This window comes from Rutidosis leptorrhynchoides, chromosome 4 (genome assembly GCF_046630445.1).
Source record: "Rutidosis leptorrhynchoides isolate AG116_Rl617_1_P2 chromosome 4, CSIRO_AGI_Rlap_v1, whole genome shotgun sequence".
Classification (NCBI taxonomy): Eukaryota; Viridiplantae; Streptophyta; class Magnoliopsida; order Asterales; family Asteraceae; genus Rutidosis; species Rutidosis leptorrhynchoides.
In genome coordinates, this window is record NC_092336.1 from 463,677,490 (window position 1) to 463,697,440 (window position 19,951).

Sequence of the window (19,951 nt, forward strand, 5' to 3'; positions counted from 1 at the left end):
TTCAACCTTGATGTTATGATTTTCAAAATTGGTGAAGAGTGGCTCTAAAACCTCCAAAAATGACTTCTTTAGCCTCTGGATCCATCCCCAATCGATAACCTAAAGTTAGGTTAAATAGGGGTATTTAAAGATGGAAATTCAGAAGTCTAACCGCCCCGAATCACTTGAACCAAAAGGCGATAAAACGTTACAAAAAAAACATTATATCTTCAAAATATCACAAAATGAATACGAACCGAACTCGATATCGCAATATAAAATATGTATAATTGGAGCGATATCAAATCTCCATCTTCATTGTTAAATACACTTTATATACATAGATTATTATTAGTTTATTTTCCTCAAGTGACGACCAACACAAGATATAACTAATTCGGTTACTAGTCGATCCCAAGAATCTTAAAATCATATATATTAATCTCTTTAGAGAAATCCAGTTTTTGAGGTAAGCCGAATTAGTCCAGTTGTCAATCTGCACCATAAGTCCCCCTATTTGGACCTCAATTCTGATTGATCTGCTTCTTCCTGCGCTTAATCGTTCATCATCGTTATTTTTTCTAAGTTTATTTAAATACTTGCAATAATAGAATTTTAAGACATAAGTACGCCAACAGTCCATGTGGTTTGCACAATTTTCATGTTCAGTCCTATTAATTTTTCTCGCTCTCGCAGTCTTTATGGCTTTCAATTTTTGCACATACGGCCCACAAGACTGATGTTCGTCAAAATCGCCTGTTAAATCACGTTCTGCAACTTGCACATGAGGATATATCCGTCATTTTATATATTTTCTTTACTTCTCTTCCTCATCTTCGTCCTCTTTCTTCACAAAAACTAGTATCACCCTTACATAAATAAGAACCAAGAGTTTCTTGTACCTAATGCAACAACCACTTCTGTTACAGTAATACTAAAATTTCCCCCTGCCTTTACTTGTTCTAAATATTTCTCTAACCCCAAATTTAATTAGACCAACGATTCCTGTGTACATGGACTGAACACGAAATCTGTGTAAACCTCGAGGGCTGTTGGCGTATCTATGTCTAGAATTAATTATCTTGGAGGTGGAAAATTAATATGAACTAGGGTGAAAATCCCGTGTGTTGCACGTAGTAGGCAATGTCTTTTGTTTGTAGTTTCATAGTCTGAAAGAGGTCCAATGTGAAGGGCGTGTTTGAATTGAACTTCCAGATCATAAACTTAGTATGTAAGATAAAGTATTGAACAATAGGTAAGTTTACAAAATATGGGAGGTTGCCCACTTTTTTTTATTCAGCTTCAAGGATGTCCAACAACACAGAATCCAAAAATTTTAACTATTAATGGAGTTGACATGCCAGAGGTAAGTATTGAAGAAAATAGTAGTTGTTTTGCCTAACATGGCTAAGTGGTTCAAGGCTGCCTTTTTTTTTTAAAATTAAAAAATGGGAAAATCAAAAAAATTAAAAGCAAAAAATTTTAAAAATTTTAAAAATTTTAAAAATTTTAAAAATTAAAAAAATTAAAAAATAAGTGTTTTAAAAAAATAAGTGTTTTAAAAATAAGTGGTTTAAAGGAAAAAGTTGCAAGAAGCATTAGCATTGTGGATTATATGATTGGTTTAGGGTTACCTTTAAATGGTTGGATATACGTTCATGAAAACCTCCTTGTAGACCACATTTCTGGTGTAGTGTGCCAACTCTTGAGTGTTGTCATTTAGTATGAGTATTTTCAGGCCATCTGGGTTGGTTACCCTTGAAAGAGTGACATATAATTGACCGTGGCTGAAGACGGGTTTAGGCAAATAAATGCCTACAAATTGGAGTGTTTGACCCTGGCTTTTGTTTAACGTCATTGCGTAGCAAGGTCTCACGGGAAATTGTATCCTTTGCATAATGAATGGACATTTTAATTCGATAGAAGTCAGGACAATCCTTGGTATAATAACCATGGCACCTATGTGTGAGCCGGTAATAATCCTCGCATGTAGGACAAATTTTTGGAACTCAGTTATAATCAGTCGGGTTCCATTACACAGACCAGCGCTTGGGTTTATGTTGCGCAAAAGCATGACAGGCTGGCCTATTTTTAGTTTTAGCTTGTGTGGAGGGACACCTGGGAAGTTCAACTTATTTAAGAATTCAACTGGGTATGATTGATGTTGCTCTAATGCGTCAGTTGAACCTTTGCAAATCTCATCAGAGCTTTTATATGTTTTTTTTTCACCTGTGAGCCTTTTAAAGATATGTTTGTTAATCTCAGCTGCATCATCATTTCTTGGGGTTAAAATTGCGAGCTGGCGCAAATAATCATCGTCAGTTTGGTTTAGGTTGAATTCCGGGAATATAGCATCAACAATGGATTCGATTGGGGTTGGGTCTGATGTGAGAAGAAATACTTGTGGAATTTGAATCCATGTTGGTTCATCCTCCCCTTCTCTTGCCTGAGTAGGTAGTTTCTCATCTCCTATGTCTAGGACCCATTGGTTAAATAGCTTTTTGCGAGTGTCAATTTTGCCATCACTGGTGTATTCATTGACTCTCATTATTCGTGATAGCGTATGAATTTGACAGAATTTCCATAGGTCGGATCTGTTGATACACATTTGGACAACCTCTTGCCTTTTGCCTTTTGCCTTTTGGTATCACGGGTAAGATCTGCCAAAAGTCTCCTCCAATCAAAATAGGCAGACCTCCAAATATTTTTCCTCTGTTTTGATCATCTTTAGTGCCCAGAATATCCCGCAATGTTTTGTCTAACGCTTCAAAAGCATATCTCTGAGTCATAGGAGCTTCATCCCATATTATTAGCCTAACTTCGTGAAGTAGTACAGCTAAATGTGTGTTTTGTTTTATACCACAAGTGATATTTTCCTACAACTCTAGGGGGATTACAAATCTGCTGTGCGCAGTCCTACTGCCGGGTAACAGCAAGGAAGCGATACCTGAATTTTAGATATGTTATATTATGGACGTTTGAAGTATTTAGAAGTAAATGTAAATGTGTGCATAGTACCTGATGAAGCAACGGCAAGTACAATAAGTCGTTCTGACCTTAATTTGGTGAGGATGGTGTTGTATAAGAAAGTTTTCCCAGTACCCCCTGGCCCGTACACAAAAAACAGGCCACCTGCTTGTTCATTGACGGCTCGAATAACGCTTTCGTAGACTTTAAGTTGTTCAGGGTTCAAACACTTGTAAAGGCTGTCGTGGATGGTCTTCATTTCCTGTATGTTGTAGTTTAACTCTTCTCAGATTAAACGGTTGTCTAGCTGGGTTAGGAGGAACGGGTCTGGTTGGGGCATGTCTGGAAAATCTGATAATGCCTTACCGTTTTTGTTTAAAAGCATCTGTATTTTGGCCAAACAATAATTTTGAATTTGTGACTCGGTGAGGATCATCTCTGGATACCTTAACTCTATTCATTTTTTATGCTGGATATCATCTGATAACGCTTCCCAACTAACTTCCCATAGTTTGAGTGGTTGGCTGACATTACAAAAAAGTAACATGGTGACGAACAAATCCCGAAGTTGAGCATCGGACGCCCATAACTTTGCCTCTGATATTGCTTCTGCCCATTCTTTGTCGTCGTTAATCAGTCCATATGCAAAGCAGGTATCTTTAAAGTTGTTGTGTATTGTTCCATCTACTGTGCGTAGTTCTTCAAAAGAGCGAGGACCTTTAACTATGTTTAACAACATTCTCAGATAGTACCTTTCTTCAGAGGCGGGGTGTGAATACACAATACAGCCTATGCAACCCCGTTGTTTTCTTGGTTCCCATGTTTTGTAGTCTGATTCCAAACATATTGTGTAGGTATTTTTGCATAGGTCAGTTTTCGTGCATTTGGGTCACGCTTGTTAAGCTCAAACCATTGGGTGAACATCGTTTCTTTGATACTTTCCCTATGTAGCAGCGCAGGTAGGCTCTCTGAATCATGTAGTGTAACTGTATGGTGGTTTGGTAGATGATAGGATAATTTCAAGACTGATGGTTTTGAAAAGTGGATGTCGAATGAAAACAACCGCCATACAGCTTCACATGGAGATATATAACGACAATCCAAGTAATTCTTGATTTCGTCTACCTCAATTATTATTTCGGCAGATGATTCACCAGTCGGCCTGAGATTCTCCTGAATAACGATTGTTGCTCTGTCTGGCCCTTTGTTTAAGTATTTAAATAAGTACTTAATTGCCCTAGATCTGTTGCACCACTCGACATTTATATGGGCATTGTATTTGAGTAGCAGAAACCGATTGTAAGGGACGACGAAACTGTTGTCAAGTGTTGCCTTCCCTTTACTAACTTTGATCCATTGTTGCGGTGCTTATAGTTAGCGTACCCATCTTCATCTATCGTTGTCTCCGCGTAATATGGTTTAGGGAAATGTTTTGAACACTTCCTATCAATTATGCAGGCTGCGCCCATGTGTTTTCCACCACACGGCCCATGTAACATGTATTCGGTGACCACTTTATATCCCGCTGGATCCTCTATTTGAGAGGGTATTTCCGCTGAAATGATCTCATCAATATCAGATGGTGATTTACATTTGTACTCAGGCATTAACCATATCAGCATATGAACATGAGGTAACCCGCGTTTTTGGAATTCGATGATATATATACCTGCATTATAGAAATATTGATTCTATAATGTTAATGCATAGGGAAATGTAACGTTAAGAGGATATAATTTAGAAAAAAATTTATAAAGGGGAAAAAAATAAGGAAAATCAAAAAATTAATAAATAATTAAAAAATTAAGGGTAATAAAAGTGACCTGATTGGCATTTTCCAAATATGTGGACATTCATTATATCGCGCATGAGTTCGTCTAGCTTTTGTTTGAATAGCCTTGCAACGATATCTGGGCGGTCTGGTGCTTTTTGACCCTCGATGTAGCAAAGCATACCTTCCACCTCTGGCCATCTAGGGTTAGAGGTGAAGGTGATGAACAAATCGGGGTTGTCATATTCCCGGCATAAAGCCATAGCATCTTGATAGTTCTGGATCATATAACGTGGGCTTCTTGTATGCGAAGATGGTAAAACTATTCTCTTACCAATTGATGAAGCCTTGGTATCTCCTCGTGTAACAGCATCACATATGTTATGGTATAGGTCGATACGCAAGTCATTTTGGTGAGCCCGGACCCATTTTAGCCTTTGTTCTTCTACAGCTGTAAAAGAGTCCACTAAATATTGCTGGAATAATCGGCCACCCCTAAGGAGGGTGGTCCCCTCATTTTTCCGGTGCTGAATTCTGTAGCAATAGAATTCTCTCATCGTGACATAACCTCGGTTAGTTTGTCGTTTTCCAGTATTATTATGGTACGGTATTTGGTCATGGTAACCAGTCTCACCATATGGGAATAACAAAGGATATTGCAATGGCATGTAGAGAATGTGTAATTCGGAAATTCTTTGTAGCTTGCTGTTTTTTTTTTCTAACAATTATATCTCTAGTTGAAGATGAGTGGCCTAAATCACCTGTGACCAATGCAGCCACTTCAGCTACAGTAGGTGTGTTATATTGGCGTGAGCTGGTATGATTACCTATGAGTCGAAGTTGAAAGTCTGTTGATGTGTTGGTGTTGCACCAATCCCTGGCCATTCGAAATGCTTGAGCAACAGCGCTGAATTCATTCAACATATTAATGAGGACTGTTGTTAGTGTTTTGTCCAGGAGATCTTTTGAATGAGGATCCAGGAAAGCTGACATGCGATTTCTGGATTCGTTATCGGTGTCATAAAAGTATAGTTACGTATATCTTGGTTGGCTGCCTTCTCGTGGTAATAAAGAACCCATTGTGTGGTAATAAAGAACCCATTGTGGTATGCCTGACCACTTATTCTAAATGTGTATGGTCCTCTTCCACGGTTGATGGAGTGGTCAATTTTAGCGCTAAATGATGTGAAGCAAAACATGCCATTGTAAATTCTGATTTGTTCCCTGAATTTGGCGGTTGTAGGGTCAGTATAGTCTAGAAGTTTTTTCAACAACGAAGGAGGGTCTTTGAGGTGAGGCAATAGCACTTTACTATTTTGACAACATAGTGAGAAGGTTGGGTTGCTTGTCTTTTTTTGTTTGTTACTCCTCTCTTGATACCACATTGTTGCGTTGCAATTTGAGCATCTGTATGAAGGTGGGCCTTGATCATGGTAAGCCACATGAGTGCCTAAAAGTTACATACAATAATGTGAGAAATAGATTGTTATTATATTCATATAACATGTGTTGGATAAGAACAGAAGCTAGTGACCAGATAAGCTTGAAGCTCTTTTTATCTGGTGTTTTTTTTTGGCTTTGTGGATGGGCGGAGTGACCTGCAAAAATGTGTGTGCGGATCTAAGTTAGCATTTTTTTAAAATAGTGGAAATTAAGGGTATGTAAAAATGATGCGTTGGATAGGGACATTGTTAAGGGTTGATGGCCGTTGTAGGGGAAAAAGGTTAAAGGGAAAAGAAAAAAAAATTGTTTAGGGTTAATCTGACCCCCCCAGTTCTGCTTAGCGGGTGAACAGGGTCATGTGATTTGGACGGCCTGCTATAGCTAATGAATAAGCGGATGATTGGAAAAAGTAGTGAACACGAATAATTATGTAGTCTATAAAAATACACTTGCAGTTCCATACCTGTTGTTGTCGGTGTTTGACGTAGCTGCAACAAAGAATGTGAGGAAAAGCAAATAGCTGACGTAGGCTGATTGGAGGGTGCAGGGACCAGGGCAGGGTAGAGGGTCTGTTTATTTGTGGCCAATGAAACTGGAATTTTCCCTTTTTGGTTGTGTGGATAGGCGGAATGACCTGAAAAAATGTTTCCCTGGGTCTAAGGTAGTGCTTTATTAATATAACGAAAAATTAATTGCATTTAAAAATGATGAGTTGTTAGGAACATTGGGCAGGGTTAATTGCCCCTTTAGAGTAGAGGGGAAAAATTTCAGGGTTAATCTGACCCCCCAACCCCACCTGGTGCTGTTTAGCGGGCGAACTTGCCAATTCGAATTGGACGGTTTGTGATAGTTAATGAGTAAGTGGACTATTGACAAAAAGGAGTGAACATGAATGATTAGGTAATCTATAAAAATACACCGCAGGTTCATACCTCTTGTCTGTGTCTGGCTTAACTGAAACATAGAAGGTGAGGAGCTGCAAATAGCTGGCATAGGTTGATTAGAGGGTCTAGGGACCCGGCCAAGGAGTAGGGTCTGTTTTTTTATTGCCCGACGAAACTGGGGGTTGCCCTTTTTGGCAGTGTGGATGGGTGGAATGACCTGTGAAAATGTTTGGGTGGATGTAAGATAGTATTTAATTAAAACAGAAAATTAGGTGCATTGTAAAATGATGAGTTGGATAGGTACATTGTTTAGGGTTAATTCCCGTTATAGGGAAGAAAAGAAAAAAAAAACATTTCTATATTCAGTTACTCAAAAATTTCGAAGTTCTTAATAATGTTATGTCATTATGTTGAATTTTATTTATCTTAAGTAAGAAAATATAAAAAACATGTAAGGGTTTACATTATATAAGTAATTGTTAAGGATCCATGGTCTTACATTATGTAAGTAATTGTTAGAAGATGAAGATGAGAATTTAACTAATAAGGTGACTCCTTTTCAAATGTATTCATTTCCTTAAACTTCATAAGATAGGTACATTGTTTAGGGTTAGTTTTCCTTCTAGGGTGGGGGGAAAAATAACCTTGTTTGGGGTAATCTGCCCCCCTCCCCCGGTTAAGAACAGCCCCATTCGAAGTGGAGGGGATGTGATAGGTAATGCGTAAGCGGATAATTGGAAAAAAGGAGTGAACATGAATAAGTAGGTAATCTACAAAAATACACCGCAACTCCATACCTGTTGTCTGTGCTTGACGTAGCTGCAACATAGAAGGTGAGGACCCGCAAATAGTTGGCATAGGCTGTTTGTAGGTTGTAGGGACCTCGGCAGGGAGGAGGGTCTGTTTTTTATTGCCCGTCGAAGTTTGTGGTTTCCGTTTTTGCCTCTTTGGATGGGTGGAATGACCTGTAAAAATGTTTGAATGGGTGGAAGTTAGCATTTAATTAAAATAGCAAAAATTAATTGCATTGTAAAGTGATGAGTTGGGTAGGTACATTGTTTAGGGTTAATTGCCCTTCTAGGGGGGAACCTATATTCAGTAACGCAAGAATTGTGAATTTCTTAATAATGTTATGTCATTATGTTAAATTTTATTTATCTAAAGTAAGAAAATTTAAAAAAGTATGCAAGGTCTTACATTATATAGGTAATTGTTAAGGCTGCATGATCTTACATTATATAAGCAAGTGGTAGAAGATGAAGATGAGAATTTAATTAATAAGTTGACTTCTTTGCAAATAAATGCATTCATTTAAACTTTATAAGATAGGTACATTGTTTAGGGTTAATTGCCCTTCTAGGAAAAAAAAAAGAAAAAAAAAAAGAAAAAACTTGTTTAGGGTAATCTGACCCCCAGTGCAGAACAGGCCCATTTGAATTGGCCGGGGTGCGATAGCTAACACATAAGTGGGTTATTAACAAAAAGGAGTGAACATGAATAATTAGGCAATCTATAAAAATACACAGCAGCGCCATACCTGTTGTACGTGACTGACGTAGCTGCAACATCGAAGGGGTGGAGACACAAATAGCTGGCATAGGCTGATTGGAGGGTGTAGGGAGCTGGGCTGGGAGGATGCTCTGTTTTTTATTGCCTGACGAAACTGGTGGTTTCCCTTCTTGGCTTTGTGGATGGATGGAATGACCTGCAAAAATGTTTGAGTGGATGTAAGTTAGCATGTTCATTATAAGGATAAGATTAGTATAAGGTTGGTATGATAATGAGCAGAGTAGAGTGAGTATTACAACCCCGTAGCATAATAGGAATCTATCCATATTTTGATTCTTATTTTATATGTATAAAGTATAAATACAACTAAACCACAAAATGATCGATGACCAGATCAATTTTCATACACCAATAACCTAAATCCTCAAAACAAACTCACCTTATACAAATATTCTATAAACAGTGTTAATATTGTTTGTGGTTATTTTCATTTTTATATGATTGTATATTGTATTATATGTCAAATAATAAGGTGTGCATATAAATAACACTTGAATCTAATTTGAAATGCGCAAATGAATACACGCATGATTAATGATATATATTAAACTAAGCAAAACAATCCAAAATAATTAATAGTATTAAAAACATAAAAACAATTGTATGTGCATTATAATTAAGTGTGTGTAAACTTTGACAAAATTAATTTACGGTTGTTGTTTACTTACCCACTCGGGATGTCGCTCCTGGTGTGTTCAGTTTTAGACCCACAAAAGTCTGCACGTGACCATTTATTTTCCTCTTTATTGATTGAATTATGATTGTATGATGGAGGATGTTCGTTAGGGAGACACTGGTGTAATCGTAGCCTGATGAACCTGCAGTTTATGTCATTACAATGAGCGATTCAAGAATCAATGAACATGTGTGTTTGGGGTATTGGATAAAAATTGCGGGTTGTGAGTGCATGACCTGAGTAAATATTCTGTGGTTCTATTATCTTCATCCTACAGAAAACTTGTTTTTTCCCATTAAATGTAAATGTTTCTGAGGAGTGGATAGAGATTGAACCATTGAGGAATGTTGAGAATGGTAGTATTTTCTTGGTATCTGCAAATTATTAGTGTTAAAAGGAGCCAATCATTTATACAATGGTATTATGCTTAGTTACTTGCAGAATGTAAAAATGGCATACCTGTATACATTTAAGGCGGATAAGAATGGATTGCAACAGGAATCCTTAGCAACTGTGGAGTATGGTGTTTGATTTGCAAAGTTGGAGTGGCTTGAAATTAAATTTATAATGTTAAGTGACTCTACACTTGCCTAACTGAAACTACTAAACTTTAATGGTTGGAAGAAGAAGGGAAAGGGTTTTTTAAAGGGGCATATTAATTGGGGTTCTGAATTTACATTTTCAGTTACTAACTCTGACCTGAACAGACTGGTGATGGAGATATTTTTGGATGGACTAAATGTTATATTTATTTGGGGCCTGGGATCAAGACCCGGTGAACATGGTGCGTTTGGTTTTGTGTTACAATAATTTATGGTTCTGCCTTTTAATCATTAGTTGTAGACCAGAGAAACATAAAATGGTACCTTGACATAGTTTTTGGAATAGATACGAATTGATGGAGCGTAGAAGAATGAGTCATTAGAGGGACTCAAGCCAACACCTTTAGTCCATGCCCGTTTAACGTATTGAGTCTTGCCACCGCATGCATCCAAATTATTAACTAAGACTCTTACCATGACATCAGCATCATATCCAGTTAGCTAATTATTAAATTCCAATTTTAAAAAATGTACAGCTAGTAGCTATCTCTATAAATAGTACTGTCAAATTAACACCGTTAACGTGAAGCACAAAGCTACGAATTCAAAATTTGAGAGTTTACTCTTAAGGGGAAAAAAAAATTATTAAGAAGGGAAATCAACCACGCGAAATGACAATGATGGTTCAGTAGGCTGAGTTTAGCGTCTTGACCTGCAATCAGAGTCCAAGGTTATTTTTTGGTCAATGTAGGTCAATGAGCTGAAAGGTGCACTTGTACCCTTAGCTGGATGTAACTGGAATGTAGGTACAACTAAAAAGATGTTGGAAGAAACACTTGCATGGAGATAAACTTATAAGCCTGAAGAAATGTGCTGGGTTAGTGATTATTGTTTTTATTTATGGTAACAATTCAAATATTTGGGAAATTTAGCTGTAATTTTTTAGTAACTGATCGGTTGCAGTTAAATTTTCTGAATATCTATAGAACTCGTGCTAAGAATCAATGTTTTTGTTTGATTTTAGCATGAACTTGCAGTTGTAGGTGAAATAGGGAAAGCATTCTGAGCAAATTTCCTTGGCCGAGGTGGAAGAAATGTTCTGATATTAAAACCAGGGTTGCAGGTGTTTCAACAATTGCAGTTTGTAGGTGATTCAACAATATTAAAACCAGGATTGCAGGGGATTCAACAATTCCAGTTTGTGCTTTGACTTTAGGATCTGATTGTGGTATTTTCTTTTACTCATAGGTATACTTGGCAAACGGGTCGAGATGGGTCGGGGTGGGTCGAGTAGAGTATAGTGGTAGGTACAAAGCGGATTTGCACATCCAATGAAACGTATGGAACAGAGTTATAAAAAAGAGAAAGCATAATTTATATTATTATAATATAGCGTAGCCACAAACGTGGAACAGAAATGTGACAAAACAGGTTCAGTAGCACCAAAAACTTAAAAACATCACATCATATGTGTTTTTATTTATTTATATACATAGGCGCTTTTATTCTACGTGGTTGACATCCTTGTGAAGTTACTCAGCTCCAGATGCTTTTGTGCCATCCTCGGAATTAGAGCTTTCGACCACAAACCTAAACCAAAAGGAAAACAGTGGGAGTGAAAATTGGTGGGAGGGTGCGAAACTCCAATATATAGGTGCATATGTATGGATATAAATATGAATATGAATATAATATAAATATAATATAGAGAGGGTAAGGTGGAGAGATGGTTAGAGACATGTATAAAGTAGCAGAAACATTACTTTCGACGGTTGGGACGGTCTGATTCCTTTGCGGGAGTAGTGACGGCCAGGTTCCATTTTTTCCCGTTGGGTGTAGAAACAGGTGGTTCTATGGCTGGAGTCTGGTCTTTCTTGGCTGTTGCAGCGGTTTCAATGTCGATGGGGGCGGAGTTCAACACTCGAAGACAGTTGAAGCTTTCATGGGAACCGTGCTCGTAGTGTGTCCCTGCCTTGAGTAGTAGCGTCTGGGAGGTATTGACGAGGTTCGCTATCGGGTTAGGTAAGACGTGGCTAGGGGAGTCCTATTTATAAGAGTAAATAGAAACATATCAGAAATCAATGGAGATGCCATATGGAAACTTAGAGGTTATAACCATTATGTATGTTAAAATGGAATTGCGAGTAGCAAATTAATATGTTGTAGGGTAAAGTAGGAGGTAACCTCATCAAGCTCTGCAACCAGAGATTTAGCGGTGGCTTTCACCAACTTTTCTGCTGTCTCGTCAAATAATACGACGACAGCCTCCCCTGTTCCGTCTGTCACTTCCAGATGGATTTTGAACCTGTTATGGGGATTAATGACCTTACCGTCAGTTTTTTCAGTTGGAGCAAACATGTTTTCTTAAAGCGACAACTCTCAATGTAGAATTTAGGCAATGTAGTACCTTGTATTTGGGTACAGAACATCCTTGGAGCATGATTAGCACCAATAGTGGCCACCTTGCCTCGTAATCCCTTTCTTAGCTTGACAAATGCCATAACTAACGTAATACCAACCTAGCTTGGTACGTACATTTGTGACATGCACTGTACACTTGAAGATCTCAGGTTGAGTCCGACAGGTGGGGCCAAATGTTAGAAACAGCAAGGCATTGCTATTTGTGTTAGTTAGGTTTTATTGTTTTAACTTGGTTACTGATGACCCTGCGCCTTTTCCTTTGCGGGACGACCCGATCAATTCAGCAAGGGTACCTTCGGTTTGCGCTGCAGCGGGGATATCTATTGCACAGTACTCGAGGTCACCGCACAAGTCCTTTCCACTGGGAAAAACCCCGGAAATTATTATAAAGGCGGTGAATAGCCTACGTATGTAATGTGTTTAATTGGTTTTGGGGCAGACCTGAGGTTGTTCATGAATTCCTACAGTACGGGAATTGCGGGGTCTTCCAGAACCAGAGTAGATGATGTACTGGAGAGGGTCAGAGTTCCTGGATAATTGTGGGCGACATAAATGGGTGTTAGTAACAAAGATGGTGAAAATAAAAATGCGTGCTACGGCTACATACCTGGGTAATTGTGCTTCACGGTTACCGATGATAGAACAATGCACCGGGGGTCTGGTTGGGAGGACTTCCCCTGAACGAAAGAACGGCCTAATATTCCCCATAAAGTAACCTTTATCTTACGGCCGCTGTGTTATATATGGAACGTGGGTGTTATAAGTGAAAACCATACAAACTCATGTATATATATATATATATATATATATATATATATATATATATATATATATATATATATATATATATATATACTACATATATACAAACATAAGAAGATATAAATGGATAATAAAACAAATGTCTTTGCAGAGATTACCTTTCATTAGCCAAATCAAATTCCAGGATTGTATCACCCGTCTTCAGGTCTACAAGGGAACCAACATTCACGGCGTATCCCACCACATCTAAAAAGCACAGCAAGCATAGTGTATAGCACTCTGTATATTTCTAATCAACATCTATATAAATGGGTATGGAAACGCACCAACTAAATATTTGCCATTTATAGGAGTGAGAGCCTCAAATTTGATACAATTGAAAGGGTGGCGGATGAAACCACGCGTGTCATTAGTGGGCTGTTTTCTGAGGCGCGTTGAACCTTGTAATTGAATCATAACCTGGTTGTCATTGAGGAGACGATAGTCTGGTTTGTTTGGAACAACATCAAAATCAGATAGAAAATAAACAGAACCCTCTTTTAGCCTATGAATAAAACAGTGAGCGGTATTATTTTTTGCTGTAATCTGTATTACATTCCCCTGCCACCGTTCATAAAAACCAAATTAGTTAACATGTTGGAGAAACAGAAACAACATAAACACACATGTATCTAGAAAAAACCTGACACAAAACACCAGGAACAGATAAACACAAACACAGAAGCATACATATCTACATATATTCTACCACTTAAAAGTATTGTTACCTTTTCATCTGAAGCGATAAAGTCTGTGGACAAATACTTTCCGGTTTTTGTGTGGGTGTCCCAGGATCTACATATCATAACCCTTACACTGGCTTGCTTTCCTTGTTGGAGTTGGTCAACGAATACGTATGAAGTTTCATCAACAACTTCTGAGGTACCAATTTTAGCCGGTTGCACCATCTATGATTTGTAGCTTCCTAGAAAATTGATGATTGCTTTGAGTAATGGATAGTTGGTTGATGGCATCAACCAATTTATAGGGATATCAGCCTTCTCATAACTGAAGGAATTGTGACCATCAGGGATGTAAACAGACTCGACATGTGGAATTTGAAGCAATTGATGATTTGCGTATCAATTAATGGTTTGTGTATCTGATGAATACACAACGGCCTGCGAATTAAATTACACAATCATTCCAAATTCCGGTGGTGGATACCGGTTAAAAATCACAGCAGCATCATCAAATTAAGGAGGTGTAATTTCCACGATTGAATTCCACTGTACAGATAGCGGTATAATTTGGAAGCGATACGATTTGAACCGACGATCTGGGGCGGTGATAATATTAGGTTGGGCCAGCAATTTGAACCCGCAATTAGAAACCTGTTACAATGTGTAATTAGATTGGGCCAACGATTTGCGCCTACGGTTTTAATGTGTGGGCTAGAAATAACACTATGGTGGGTCAAAAAAACGCTACTTAAAGAGATAGAAAACATGCAGTAAAATATAAAGAAATAAAGATAAAGAAAATAATATAAAGAAAGGGTAATTATTATGGAGTGAACGGCATTTATTAAGGTCTATTTAATTTTTCAGGACTCAATTCTTATATAGATAGATAGATATAGATATATAGATATAGATATAGATTGGAGGAAGCATATGCGAAGACCATAATTCACAAGGTTAGATTATAATTATTATATTATATGATACCTATATACTAAAAGGCGTGGCGGATTCCGTCGTTTCAATTATATACTAAAAGGCGTGGCGGATTCCGTCGTTTCAATTATATCGAATTGTCGTTTTGAGTTTGCGTTCACACTACAACCGGTCCCTCAACTTCGGCTTAATTTACACAACGCCCCCTCGAGTTTACAATTTTTCAGGGGTAGAAAGCGTAAATATATAATTTTATTAAAATAAAAGAAACTAATTCCACCCGAATTTTTAACGGGTCCTATCTTCTCGCTCGGTGCGAGTTAAATTTTTCCGAGATCACCGTTCAACTTGAAAAAATCTGACGAACACAACGAGACTAACTACGCGTGAAACGGACATCATTAAAAAATAAATATTTCGCGCTGTATTTCATATCGCTCGGTGCGAGTTAAATTTTTCCGAAATCATCGTTCAACTTGAAAAAATCTAACGAACACAACGGGACTAACTACGCGCGAAACGAAAATCGTTAAAAAAACACTAAATATTTCGGGCCATATTTCATACATATACATACACGTACAACAAAGAACTCAACCTATTAGATATATTAGGTATCAAATAACATATATCCAAATTGGACCGCGGGTTGAATACAACCGCAGCAACGCGCGGTCGAATTTTTTTCTAGTTGTAATGAAGTGCAAGGACAAAATGTTGATGAGGTCCTAAATTGTCTATGTCATTTACTCATAGTGGTTAAGAAGGCCCAAATAAATATTAAACTATGACACTATATGTATGTAGGTACAAATTAAATTGCAATTGATTTCATGAAGAAACAACGACACTTTCATAAATATTGAATAATGAATAATTTAATAGAATTATCATTTATATATTTTTATAAATTAATTATATGAGAACTCAATCAGAATCATGAGACTTAAAAAAAGAGAATAGCGCAGAATTTGGACCGTGTTAAAACAATTTTCATTCTACAACACAAAATGTAATAACACTAGCCTTTAAGAGCCCGTGCGTTGCACGGCGACTCTTAATCATAAAAACTTGAAACGTAACATGTTATATCAATTAACTATATGATAAATACATTATCGCAAAAATTGTTGGGGATGAAATAAACATAATCTGCTTAAATATTTTTTTTGTACACAAAACACATAGATTTAGGCTACTAAATCCGACAGTAGCAAAACACAAAACATATGACCAACAGTAGCAAGTTTATAAGTAACTATATCACCAAAAGTTGGATAACTGAAAATTTATTTTAGACAAAACCCATAGATTTAACAATCTAGATAATAAAGCCCGTGCATTGCACGGGTGAGTAAAAAACTATGTAAAACTTATTTGTTGATTAAATCAAGAAAATTTATAAAACGTATACAATTTGCGAGAGTTAGTTCAAGCAAGAATAACACTTAATATATCAAGTAAAGCTACAAAACCATGTATATTTATAAACAACAACTCATCTCAAATATCATACTCATTATGCATATTATTGCCTATGACTACTTGATTATTGCTTACACTTAATGTCTCAAACATGTAGGGTAATTGGGCAAAAATTGACTAATATTTTTCCTAATATAAGAGCCCGTGCGTTGCACGGCAACTTTAGAAAATAGTTTTCTTAATCGTTACTATTTGTACATCATTGTTTGTTGTTGATACCAGTTTTCATGACAAAACGGTTTAGCAGTCCATATATTGAAACCAAATAAATGGTAAAAATGAGTTTTTTAAACGGTATGAATCAAATATAGCCAACAATGAGTTATTGGTAGTAGTTCAAAACTAAAATACAAAAAAAAAACATTGGGTAACAATTATCGTAAACGCTTAGAATGAATTCATTTACATTGCAACAATCATTTGTTCATAGTTATTGTTAGCAAGTTTCCTTTCGTTTCTCCTACCCTAATTGTTATCTTATGTCTCCATTAGTGATAACATTTCTTTTAAGAAGGAACAACTTATCCTTCGTTGTCACTGAGCTTTTAACTATGGCATTTCATCCAACACCTGGTATGCTTTCAAGAACTACATATGATTTTTTTTTTTTTGAAAGGCAAACTTGCATCAGTCCGGACCGAAGCCTAGTCATCATTTGCACACACACACGCGCTTTCGGGCAGGAAACCCGAACCACACTCTGAGGATCCGACCCTCGGGTAGGCGGGCCGGATATATGATTAACTTCATTATATACTGAATGAGATTCAGAAAGAAACATATAGTCAAATACCCATATGCGTTTCTATTCACGCTTTAAACCTTGAAAATATACATAAATTAATTTACCTAAATGAGCTTCTTGAAGCGACCAAAAATACAGAGACCAAATATAAATGGAAGATACAATTCCATACCTGCAAAGAGATCTTTTCTTACCTCAATCAATAGAAGAGTACCTATATGTAGATGAACTTATAACTATGTAAAAATATTAACTAAAGAGATGAGCGCAATAAATCACCAATATGAAACACGCAATAGTATCCATGTTTTTGTAGCAAACAATACAACACAATGTGCAAGAATAGTATGAAACACACAACACATTAAACTACCAAAAAAGTATATAATCACATAAATTTGTACAATTTGATGACAAAGATACGTTGATCAGTACAAACATACTTTCAAGAAGATGTCATAGATTATAATGACTTACTAAAACTTAATTGATGACAAATGATTGAGTTATATTCAGTCCATAAATACAACAGATTCATACGTATGAATATTGCATTCATTGTTTTGGTAATGGAAACGGTATAAAACAATGCTACATTGATATTGATACATATATTATATAATTTTGTAAATAGCGAATAAAAAGGTAAATTAGTAACATCAAAGTTATAAATAACATCCGGAGAATATAACTAACCTTCAGGTTCTAAACCAACAGTGAACTCATATAAATGGCTATGCGAGACAGCTGCTGCATACAACAGAAAATATAAACATTTAGCAAATGCGGTGAAAAAAATGTACAACATGACTACTATAGCAAAGTACCATTGATTTGTTACGTTTTTCTATTTCACTATATCAGTAAATAACCAAAGAACGCAAGTCCGGTTGCTGTCCAAGGCACACAGAAGTGGACGACTCCACAGCAGATGACAAAAGAAACGCTTTAGCAGTAGTAGCAAGGTTTGAAGTCGTTGAACCCTCATCATCTCTCTAACAACCCACCATGCACCACTCAGCAAAGAGACATGAGCCAATCTTATTTTCCTTTACCGATGTGATTTAAATGAACACTATGTCATTACAAACAAACACAAATACAAATTCTAGAAATCAAGTTAATAGAAACACGAATTATTTCCAAAGAGTTCCCAAAGAACATATCCTAATGATAGTTTGCAGATAACAATATCCATACAAATGATGTAGCTACAATTTGCAGATCACAATATCCATACAAATGATGGAACTATAATTTGCACATCATAATAAGCAATCAAAAGTTACATAAATACATTATAGCATTTCAAAGGTGGTATGTGATTTAAGGATTTTAAATATGTGTTAATGCTTGTCCCGGTCAATTTTAACCTTCGGAGAAATCATCTAATTGTAACCAAGTAGAAACTTCGATAGATAAAAAGTTTATAAAACCTTTCTATTGTTTTTCGGACCTAAATCAAACTGCAAGTACATATCAAAATGAAAATGAATAGAATTAGTAAACCAAATCACACTATATTTGAACAACTAATTGTTAAGTTGCACTTCCGTCCAACTCGAAATATATTAACTACATAAATAATATAGTCATGCACGATACTTACCAGCTCTATATACAATTCAAGAGAATCTTTAGTTTTTAGGTTAGGTTAGCTAAATCACTTTATTCTGTATTAATATACTACTATTAATATAAATATTTTAAAAAATCTTTCTGCTCTTTTATGAATGTAGGGTTATTTATTCAAGTATGAAATTCACATTCAATAAAAATATATCAACTAAATAAAAATTTTAAAAGACTGGGAAATTTATAACATTATATGATGAATACTTACAAAGATAATCATGTAATTGAATCTTCAAATTGTAGGGGAATACTGATCCAGTCAATGAATCTTCTGTAGTGAACGTTTTATCAACCATCATTCTCGATTATCATTACCTATAAACATACGAATAAAATTATTAAAAAAGTAGCTGCTTTATAAGACAACAGGGCTGAATTTCAAGTATGAAATTCAGATTCAAAATCAATAATAAAGAAAAAAAATTTGACATCATCACCATTTTTAGAACAATTAAAAGTCAAAATTCAATGTATTATAAACAAAAGATAAGCTCTGTATGTATAAAAACATACATCTGATCAAATAAATAAACCCTTTAGATGTATTATATACAGACAGTGCCTGGTAGCGTATGAGATAAGATCGAATCGTAAAACAAAAATACCTGCGTATAAAAATAAACCCGCCAGTATGTATAAATTCGAAATCGAGATCAGATGTGCGCGTTTGATATGAAATTGAAGTCGAAAGAATTTGTGTCATACAACACCTAATCGTTCATGGATGGATGGATTTGATGAGAAGCTTCAAAGGTCACCAAAAATCGCAAGAGAGAAACCCTAAATTTTTTTTCAATCAGAGCTAAAAGGCAGAAGAGATGATAACTACGGTTTTCGATTTGTAAATAATGATTGATCTGCAAGCGGTTTAAGCGGAATTGATGGAGAAGGAGAAGAAAGGTAGGGTTAATTGAGAAGCTATTGATTTTATCAACTCTTCACGTCGTTCAATTGAGAGAAAACCGATGGAATAAAAGGACACGTGTATGCGTCAGACAATTAAGCCATTTAATCATAATTAGCAGAGGTAATTACACGTGGACCGTAATTAGTGAGGTCATTAGTGGCCTGCTTTACGCTTTGTAAAAGGTAGGGATATAAAATTGTTCTAATTCACTTTTTTTTTTTCCGAATTCGACATTCGCACAAAAAAGGGGTAAGGGTGCACAATGTGGGTTGTGTAAGAACAATTTTTTCTAAAACACAAAATGTTTTAACACACAAAATTGTTCTAACATACATTAAATTGTTTTAATTCACTTTTTTTTGTTTAAATTCATTTTTGTCCATAAATTTAGCCCGATTTAGAGTTTAGGATTTTGAGATTTGGATTTAGCTCTAAATCGTTCGTGTTAAACGTTAAATCTGAACCCCAAAATCTAAACGCTAAATCCTAAACTCATTTACCCAAAAA

General features: G+C 36.2%; 2 protein-coding genes and 1 long non-coding RNA gene across 6 annotated transcripts; all 3 read right to left on the reverse strand.

Moving 5' to 3' along the window:
- Positions 1-3,735: 3,735 nt before the first annotated feature.
- LOC139842245 (uncharacterized) lies at positions 3,736-5,274 on the reverse strand. Its single transcript, XM_071832411.1, has 3 exons — positions 4,770-5,274; positions 4,294-4,615; positions 3,736-4,189 (listed from the first exon to the last, which is right to left on the reverse strand). The coding sequence occupies exons 1-3, from the start codon at positions 5,272-5,274 to the stop codon at positions 3,736-3,738; spliced, it is 1,281 nt and encodes a 426-aa protein (XP_071688512.1).
- A 6,316-nt stretch (positions 5,275-11,590) lies between these two features.
- LOC139842246 (uncharacterized) lies at positions 11,591-13,961 on the reverse strand. Its single transcript, XM_071832412.1, has 8 exons — positions 13,782-13,961; positions 13,356-13,614; positions 13,173-13,260; positions 12,860-12,946; positions 12,694-12,781; positions 12,239-12,317; positions 12,016-12,194; positions 11,591-11,875 (listed from the first exon to the last, which is right to left on the reverse strand). The coding sequence occupies exons 1-8, from the start codon at positions 13,959-13,961 to the stop codon at positions 11,591-11,593; spliced, it is 1,245 nt and encodes a 414-aa protein (XP_071688513.1).
- Positions 13,962-16,954: 2,993 nt separating this feature from the next.
- On the reverse strand, positions 16,955-19,412 carry LOC139844461 (uncharacterized). 4 transcript variants are annotated; one of them, XR_011757964.1, is made up of 5 exons: positions 19,143-19,412; positions 18,746-18,852; positions 17,730-17,951; positions 17,599-17,652; positions 16,955-17,116 (listed from the first exon to the last, which is right to left on the reverse strand). It is a non-coding gene; the product is annotated as an uncharacterized lncRNA (long non-coding RNA). The 4 variants fall into 4 exon arrangements; XR_011757963.1 differs by lacking the exon at positions 16,955-17,116 and having other exon boundaries at positions 17,378-17,652; XR_011757962.1 differs by lacking the exon at positions 16,955-17,116 and having other exon boundaries at positions 17,378-17,951.
- Between the last annotated feature and the right edge of the window lie 539 nt (positions 19,413-19,951).